The 9,899-nt window shown below is 40.3% G+C and overlaps 1 gene segment (V, D, J or C); it reads right to left on the bottom strand.

Annotated features, from left to right (window-relative positions):
* Positions 1 to 2,067: 2,067 nt before the first annotated feature.
* LOC133412399 (T cell receptor beta chain MC.7.G5-like) lies at positions 2,068 to 8,442 on the bottom strand. The segment is given in 5 exon segments: positions 2,068 to 2,180; positions 2,653 to 2,759; positions 2,862 to 2,888; positions 4,441 to 4,791; positions 7,149 to 8,442. Coding segments are annotated over 5 exon segments (570 nt in total).
* Positions 8,443 to 9,899: the final 1,457 nt, after the last annotated feature.

Raw genomic sequence — 9,899 nt, 5'->3', positions numbered from 1 at the left:
CATTTTAAACTTGTATAAATGAATAATTATGAATAATATAAATACGAATGAAATATTGAGTGGTATAAAGTGGTATGTGCACCATGTAATCGACAGCAAAAATCTTGATTAGATATAAATGTGATTAAACATAAAAGTTATAAAGGGAGCAAAGAGAAACAAAATGGTCACTTTTTAAACCTGTCTTTACTAAATATAAATGTGATTTAAATATAATGTAAATATAATTTCGATGAAGAAGTAGAAAATAAAATCAACAGATTATATGAAAACAAAATGGTACATGTCGTATGTAATTATTGAAAGAAAATAACTAAGCTCCAGCTACATTTAAATAAACATAGCTAAAATATTTGTCGTATATAATCAATAATACAATAAAAAATGGTATAAATAAAAATAAAATGAAGATGTATTAAAATACAATAAAAACGAATGAAGGCTGAGTGATTTCACTCGGACTTTTTAACGTCAGTCCAAAGAGCGCACACACACTTTCGTTGCTGCTACTTTGTCGGTTTCAGCTTGGAAGTGGAAGCTGATGAATCAGAAAAAAAATAAAAATAAAAGTAGTTAGCCCAGTGTAGCTCTCAGCGACTCAGCTCATGTGTTCACAAAAAAAGGAGCGGTGGAAAACTATTATGCTGTTTTGCAATGTGCACTGACATTGCACAATGCACAAAAAGTGTTGTTGCATTACTGTACCTTCTCATTTCCTGCCCACGCGTGCACCCACGTCTCACATCTGTGTGTGTGTGTGTGTGTGTGTGTGTGTGTGTGTGTGTGTGTGTGTGTGTGTGTGCGAGCAAGCAGGTGCAAGATGGAGGTTGCGGTGAAGTGGAAAGTTGTGCTCGTGGAGATGTGTGAGCACAGTGACCACATCCGCTCACCTTCTGTGACAACAAAACCCCGTCGACGTTTCAAATGTGCTCCCGTTGGTTTGAATTCAGCACTTGCATCAATACGTTTGCATACTATTTTGATTTGCAAGTCATTTTCATTTCGATGAGTTATTCATGCAGAGTCAAATTTTATAAATGGATTCTAAATCGAAAAATGAAATAGTGATCGTATTCATATATTTAAAAGACTTTATGGCGTATATGAGTCATACTAAAATGAACTAACATCAAATTAAGTAAACTGAAATGAAGTGATTAATATAAACAGTTTTTTTAAGTGCAAGGGAGGACAGAGAAACACAATTCTCACACAAAAACATGTTCTGAAATTATTATGATTTTTTTTTTTACTGCATATTAAGTGCTTTATGCAGTATATATTAGGAGTAAAAGGTCAATTTAAATACAAAGGAAATGTTTGAGAGGGAGCAGCAAGCTGCAAAACTTCAAGTAGCCATATGTTTAATGAGTAAAAAATAAATATACAATTTAAAAACTTCAAAAAGATAATTTACAAAAATATAAAATGCATTATCAGGTAGGGAATTTGCAGAAAAATGTAAGTTCAATGGGCAGAAGCAACAAAATGCTCATAACGTTTTTCAAACCATGCATAAAAATTAAAAGAAAATTAAGTTAATTAGGGATTTTCAAATAATTCATGTAAAATGCTTCACATCGTATATAATTAATGGGAAATTTTCAGTTAAATAAAAATATAGGTCTTTGACTTTGCAAAGGGATCCAATTAAACAAAATGCTCATAACTTTTTTTAAACTACAAATTCAAATCGATATTAAGGAAAGATTTTTTTTTTAAATGCTGCCTAATTTATAGTAAAAATGTAAAAATATATGAATATGTTTGACATAGAGCAGAGATGTAAAACTTTTTATACCGAAAAATTCCTAAAAAAAATAAAATCATTTTTAAAAATGCAAGTAAAAATGGAAGATTTTGATCAATGACAAATGTGTATAATATACTATAGCATTTAGGCTATACTTTGCAGTAATGATCAAGTTACATCTAGGAATCTACTTAGAGAGACGCAAGCTGCTTTATTTGTTATATTTGTAAAAATAAAAGGAAAAAATAAGCACACCTCCTCTCCAGGAGTAAATAATCATTTGACTTGAACTCAAAAGCCAGACAATCACACTGTTGTTGTTGTTATTGAAATATACTTTTATTGAACAAAGTGAATAAATAACAACAACGAAAAAAATGAAAGCAGTAAAGACGTTCTTCCTTCAGTTGTTTTTTCCAGGCGACGCCTGCAACAAACAAAAAGAAAAATTCAGCGATCGCGTGTAAGTAAATCGTACTTTTGCATTTTTGGCTGTTCCGAACCATAATTAAACCGAACGTACGTGTTTTCCTAACCATTGACCAAGACGAGTGTTTCTGCAAATAACGAAGATCATCGTGCAGTGTTGCGCTCGAGGCCGCACTGACCGAAAGCAAGTCTTGCCCGATGTGTTTTTGGAAACATCAAACGCAGCTTAGTCTTCAATGAACCGTATGTGTTCAGTGAACCTAACGCACGTATTTTTGTAAATATTGATCCTAAAGTACGTTTGGAGTTTGGGGTCATCAGTGAGCCTAACGTACATTTTCATGAGCATGAAAAGCAATGAAATCTTCATCGAACCTGACAAATGTGGTTTTTTTTTGTAAACACCAAAGACAATTTAATACACTTTTAAGTTGTTGTTTTTTTTTTTTTTCCCCAAGAGCACCACCGACCCTGAACCGCCACAGCAGGAAGGCCACGAAGGCGGCGTAGACGCAGCTCTTGGCAATGAGGACGGCGTACGACAGCTTGGCGCTCTGCGTCATCCTCAAGAAGCTCTCTGGACGGAAAAAGACGGGTGACAGCGTTGATAACTTCACCAGAGCCCCATCAGCCAGACATGCACTTACCAAAACAAACAAACAAACAAAAAAACAATCACCTCGGGTAAGTCCTTCTCCAGCTGAGTCTAAAGGGAGGACAAGATTACGATAAGGTCACGGACACGATGGCATCGACATCATCATCACCGTCGTCGTCATCACGGTCAAAAACAAGGACGTGTGCTCAACCAAACGAACGTACCGTACGCGCTTTTGTTTTTGTAAACATCTCAGGTCATTTACCAACATACATGTTTTTGTTAACATGAAAGACAATTTAAATGTTTTCGGAAACATTCAAGAGCAAAGCGCTCCACAGCTACGGGTTTTCGAAAACATCAAAGACATTTTTTATTTTTTTTATTTTTCAACAAACAATGTGTTTTTGGTAACATCAATGATAGTGAACAGATTCTAGTTGACCAATTGTTAACTGTTTTCGTACACTTCAAAGATGATTTAGTCCTAATATAACCTACTGTATGTGTTTTGTAACCAAAGATAATTTACAGTCTTATATTAACCGACTGTACAGTGTTTGTGTAAACAGCAAAGGCCATTTACATTCTTAAGTGACCTTAAAACACATCCACTGCCATTGACGGCTTTAGAAGTCTATTAAGTTTTGTAAACATCAAAGTCATCAAACTAGTTTTCAATAAATCTCAACGTGCATTTTTTTTCAAGATCAAAGACAAATTACAGCCCTCAATTAACTAACGTGCATTTTTGTTACGATCAATGATAGTTTCCAATAAAACCAGCATGTTTGTGTAAACATCAGAGATGATTCTATCAACTTAGGTTTTTTTTTTACGTCAAAGACAACGTCAAAGTCTTTGTGAACAACAAAGATGTTTTTGAGTCTGATGAACCGAATGTAACGTACGTGTTTTTGTAAGCATCAAAGAAAATATACGGTCTTCAAACTTACGTATTTTTGCTAACATCAAAGGGACAATTTAGCGTGTTTGAGTGTTTTGTCAACTTGAAAGACAATTCAGTCTTTGATGCACCTAATGTACGCGTTTTCGTAAAAATCAAAAGCGATCAAAGAACCAACCATACGTTTTTGTTAAGCTAAAAGACTTCACAGTCTTTAATGATCATAATACACATAAGTGACCCAGTGCAGGTCTTTGTGAATCAAAGACAATTTAGAGTCATCAATAAACCTTAGCATAATGTAAGCATCAAATAAGATTAGTTGCAGTACGTTCTTCTTAACATCAAAGATGATTTTGAGTCTTTGAAGGAACTGGCATACATTCATAATTACTAAAGGCAATTTTGTCATCAACGAACCTTAACGTACATGTTAATTGTTCACGTCAAAGACTATTTAGAGTGCATGATTTGTAGTGTTAGTGTTATAACACGTGTTTTTGTTGAGAGGTTTGTGTACATTTTTTAACCATCAAAGACAATTCACAGTCTTCAGTACACCGAACATGAGTGTTTTTTTTTGTTAACACCAAAGACTATTGAGAGTCTTAAGTTGAACATCAAGTATATTTTTGGGACACCGACACGTGCGGTTGTAAACACTAAAGACAACTTAGATTCTTGAATAAACCGAGCGGACGCATTTCTGTAAGCATCAAAACCGATATAGCGCGAACGGCGTCACGAAGTCACCATCTTTGCCGCTGATCGACTCTGCGTAGTCGCTATAGCTCGTCCCATCGAAAAAGGTCAGGACGCAGGTGAAGTTCCTGCTCCCGTGCAACCACTCGGATGCCGGGACCCTCAGCCTGCTAGTGATGCTGTAGCCGAGCCCTCGCCGCAGGGCCTCGGAGTCCGTGGCCACGCCCTTGTCACGCTTCTGGCTGTCCACCATCCAGGCCACGCCCACGTGGTCGGGGTAGAAGTCGGTGGCCGCGCACACCAGCGTCTTCTTCTTGGCCTCCTTGTCCTTCTGATTTGTGCACTCGCCATCCGACGGCGGGAACAACTTCACCGTGGGCGGCGTGATTTTGACGTTTGGATCTGTTTGGAGCCGACACGAATCATCAGTATACTGTAATAACTAATATTACCGTGAACGAACAGATGACATCACCATCGTTTTGGTTAATACCAAAGACAATTCTCTCTTGAAGGAGCTAGCATACGTGGTTTCGTAAGCAACAAATACAAGAATCTTCAGCAGAACGTACTTATCTTATTAGTATATGATGATTAGTATATGATATTAGAATATGATTAGTCTAGTCTTCAACGCACTAACATACGGGATTCTTGTTAGTCTTCAACGAACAACATCAATGACGATTTAGTTTTCACTGAATGAAGACGATTCAGGCTGCAATTGAATTCACGTCTGTGTTTTGTTAACCTCAAAGACGCTGTACAGTCTTTAACGAACAAACGTGTTGTTTGTTAACATCAAAAACTATAGGGTCTTCAATGAACCAAAGTATGCTCTCTATTAACATCAAATATTATTTACAGTCTTCAAAGAACCTTATGTACATTCTTGTAAACAGAAAATGTGATTTTGAGGCTTTTATTGCCCAAATCTTTTTTTTTTTTTTTTTAACATCAAAGCTTATTTACCCTACCCTATTTAGTTATCCCATTTCTTTTTTTTAATCTGTTGAACACAAGCATGTTTTTTTTTTTTTTTTTTTTTAAAAACAAGAAATAAACCATTTTTTGGCCACTTTTTAAATGTAAGTCAAACAGAGTCAAGACTTCTAACTCGATGAGCTATTGTGGTTTTGTCTCAAGAAAGACATTTTCTCCACAATTTTGGCTCGGGGCCAAAACCTTCGAGGGAAAACCTCCACTTCAGACCCATTTAACCTACTTTAGCACTAACGTCACCCAAATCAACACTTCTCCATTCAATTGAAATCAACAATCATTGCCATTCAATCAAACCAAAAGCTCTCAAAGGCACGAAACGAGTTAAAAAGCCGCGAGTCACCGTTTTTCTTACCTAAAACAGTGAGTTTGGTCCCTGCGCCGAAAAAAGCTTCATCGTAGGAGCACAAAGGCGACGAGCTACCACAAAAACCTCTCGCCCGCCCAGCTGGGATGCATGCAGCAACCAACTTTGACTGAACTGAGGCCTGTCCGATCCATCCTTGGCTGACGCTTCAAACTTGCTTTGAGTCGGAGCCCTCAAAGAACCGATAACCATCTCGGAAGTCTATGGAAATGTACGTCAACGTGCCTTCAAAGATGATTTAGCCTTTAATAAACCTAACGTGCTTTCGTAAACACAGAGGAAAAGTCTTCAATGACCCTGACGTGTTTTTGTAAACATCAAAAATGATTTAGTGACCCAAAGTCGATGTTTTTGTAACCTCGAAGAGAATTCGGTCTTTAGTGAACTCAACATTTGGCTTTTGTTCAAAATCGAAGACGATTCAGAGTCAATGACACTAATGTGGTTATTTTTTCATAAAGCGCAAGCACGATTCAATGAACCTAAAATACTGTACAGGAACAGTTTTCAATTAAACTGACCTACTGTACGTGTTTTTGTAACTCTCAAACGTACTTTAGTGTTAAACGAACCTCACATACATTTTTTATAACCAACAGAGACAATTTAGTTTTCAATTAACCTAACATGGGTCTTTTCAGATACATCGAAGATAATTTAGTCTTTGACAACCTTCAATAAAATGTGATTTCGTCTTTGATGAACAAACATATTTTTTTGTAAACTTCAAAGCATTTAGGTTTTAACGAAGCTGCCGTACGTTTTAAAAACAACAACATTTGTAAAAATCTGACAATTTCGATGGTTTGAAATACCTAAAAGACTTGTTTTGACATTATTGGCAAGGTCGTCCTCCATGCATTAATCATACGTTTTCATAAACATCCAAAGTCTTCAATGAACTAACATACGTGTTTTCGTAAACAAAGCCTATTCAACAGACGTACCACGATTTTTCTTAACACTAACGACAATGATTTTCAGCCGTCAACGCGGTCTGTCAATTAAATCCACGTTTTTCTCGACAAAACTGCAGTTAAGCCCGTTCCTGAGCCAAATCTAACCTCGCCCGAGGTCGTCGCGGTGCCGTTGCAAACAACCGCTTCAAAACACGATATGCATTTTCACCCCTGCTTTTTGTTTCATGTAAAAACTGTTTTTCTTGACAAACTCGCTGAAGCTTTGAAATTGCCGTCTTACCTACAACTGTCAATCTTGTTCCCGCGCCAAAGAGAACTTCAGAAGTGTCACAGTATGGCTGTCTAGCGCACAAAAAAAAAAAAAAAAAAAACCCGCAACAACACTACTCATTTTCGCAATTTTTGTTCCATAATATCATTTCCTCGGGAACATTTGGCATTTCTGACATTGTTTTGTTCCTGTTTCTTACCTAGAACTGATAACTTTGTTCCTCCGCCAAAGAAAGCTACATTAGCAGAGTCACAGTGCATCTGTCTGGTTCGCGAAACAAGCCACGATTCTCATATGAAACGACTTTTCCTGACATTGCTTTTTTCCCATAGCTTACCTAATACTGTCAACCTCGTTCCTGCGCCAAAGAACGGCTGAGAAGCAGACGTGTACCTGTCCCTTCCTGGCGGCGGCAAGAAAATGGCCGCCGTCGTCAGGCCGGAGGATGCGGAGGTGCGCCGCCCCCCTGCCGTCGCCGCTCACGTCGACGCGGCCCCTGAAGGGCGGCTCCACCAAAGCCTTCTTGTAGTTGACCAACGCCAACAGCTCCAGAGCTCGGGTGCCGCCGGGCACCCGTCTGTACCAATGGATGGTGTCGTGGTTGGCGAGCGCGTGCGTGAAATTCAGTATGACGTCGTCGTCGTCCGCTCTCCTGAAAATGTCGCGGGGGGTTTGGAAGACCCTCATGTCTTCGCTCAGCCGGACCCCTGAAAAGACACGCAATTAAGTCACCACCCCCCCCCCCCCCAAAAAAAAACCAAACTTTATCAAATTGGCGACGAGGAGCCGTACCCGTCATCCAGACCACGTTGGCCGCAAAGATAATGAGGCGATCTTGTGGCTTCATGCTGAATGTTGGGGAGCGAAGAGGCTCAGTGTTGTAGGAAGTCAAGACAGGAAGTGACGCAGGAAGTGATGCGCTTCGGTTCAGTCAGCTAGCGTAAAAGCCTTCTGCCAGGTGGAACAAGTCAAGCCTGCCGGTTTTCATAAGCGTCAATGACCATTTCATCATTAAGGAACCAAACTTGGCGGCACGGTGGGCGACTGGTTAGCGTGTCTGCCTCACAGTTCTGAGGACCGGGGTTCAAATCGCGGCCCTGCCTGTGTGGAGTTTGCATGTTCTCTCTGTGTTTGTGTGGGTTTTCTCCGGGCACTCCGGTTTCCTCCCACATCCCAAAAACAATGCATGGTAGGTTGATTGAAGGCTCTAAACTGCCCGTAGGTGTGAATGTGTGTTTATATGTGCCCTGCGATTGGCACATTGGCATATTTTTGGTAACACCAAAGACAATTTAGTCCCCAGTGAAGCTAACGTACAGCCCAAGACGATTTAAAGAACGTATCTTGCATGTCTGGTGCCAGATTAGCAACCACGTCGCGTTCTAATACGACTGCTTGGAATGGTTGGATCCAGGTGCATGGTGGCATCAGGGGTGCATGTGGGCGTTATCAGAGCATCATGGGATTGGGGGCGGGGGGGGGGGGGGGGTAAATGTGTGACAAGGTTTATAACTTGATGATTTAGCACAACACAGCACCGTGGTTGCTAGCCACACAGTAATAAACGGCGCTGCTGTTCGGGCGCAGCTCTGGGAAAATCATCCTGCACGTTTCGCCGATCTGGGTGCTCCCCTCCAACTTCACGTCCTGGCCAGGCTCCTTCATGGCAGTTTTGTAGTGCATGTTCCCGATGAGCTGCATGCCCACGCCGCGCCGCCGGTACCACAGCATCTGGTTGCTCTGTATGCTGTGAGTACACGCAATCGTGGCCGAGCGGCCCGCTGCCTCGATGATGTCGGCGGGAGTCTGCGTGACGATCAGTCCTGAAAGAAAAAAACAAGTCACCAGATATACGCTTTTTTTTTTTGCAAACTTCCAAGTCAAAGAAACTAAAGAAGACTTTTTCATTGAGCTGAGTCTTATGTACGTTTTCGTATTTTCCGAAAGTGCATGATGTCGATGACGACGATGTTACCTGAGAGCAGAGCAACGCTGGCAGCAATGCTCAGTAATAAGAGGAACATCACGTCTTCTGGTTTCCTCGAGGTTGCTATGATCTGCGCTCGCTACTCATCTGACAAAGAGCGGCAGCCGACGCGAGCTGATTGGCTGAAAGCCAAGGCTCGCGGCCTCCTTTTAACCCCTTCAAAGGCACTCGGGAAAATTCTGCAATGTTTCATATTCCAGTAATGTCAATCTATCTAAATATGTGTACATTTCCACTTGTTGCTCATCAGAGTCCTTTTATGTTTCGCAGCCACTCAGCTCCTTGCCTTTGCGCACTTCTTTCTTTTGCTCTTCATTTTAGTCACTTCCGTTCAATATCTCACAGCCAATCAGTCGCGCCGTCCCTTGTGTCCAAGCTAACATGTTTTCGTAACACACAGTTTCGTCTTCCATGACGTAACCTAACGGGATTTTGTGAACATCGAAGGGGATTTAGAGCAGCGGTCCCCAACCTTTTCTGCACCGCAGACCGGTTTAACGTCAAGACATATTTTACAAATACAAAAATGCCATATATGACTCATATACAGTATGGCGTACAACAACTATTAATGTCGTAAATAGTGGGGGCCCTGCGCTTTGTGTAATCTTTTCTTCTTTTATCATTTGGCCTGTTCCCCTTTGAAGCTTCAAAACGATGAATTATCAAGCCCAACTGTTTCCTTTCTGAAACACTGCGGGCGTATGTATCTGCTGGACGTTCTGAAATCAACTGTTAATTGCCAACCAAATATCACTACTGTACATGGCAGCGCACTCTGAAAACGATGGTCGCTCGCACGATGGAAAATCACGTGAGGAGGATCAACTTCAAGCTTCAGTAGTTACTGTGGACGATTATGATAATAATAATGATGAATCCAATTCATTTAGCGCTTTTCTGAACACTCAAAAGATGCGCTACAGTAAAGACAAAACAGAAAACAACAGTAAGAGGGGAGTG

The sequence above is a fragment of the Phycodurus eques genome, chromosome 14, assembly GCF_024500275.1.
Source record: "Phycodurus eques isolate BA_2022a chromosome 14, UOR_Pequ_1.1, whole genome shotgun sequence".
In the NCBI taxonomy this organism is placed as follows: domain Eukaryota; kingdom Metazoa; phylum Chordata; class Actinopteri; order Syngnathiformes; family Syngnathidae; genus Phycodurus; species Phycodurus eques.
This window is presented reverse-complemented; position numbering and strand designations above follow the sequence as displayed.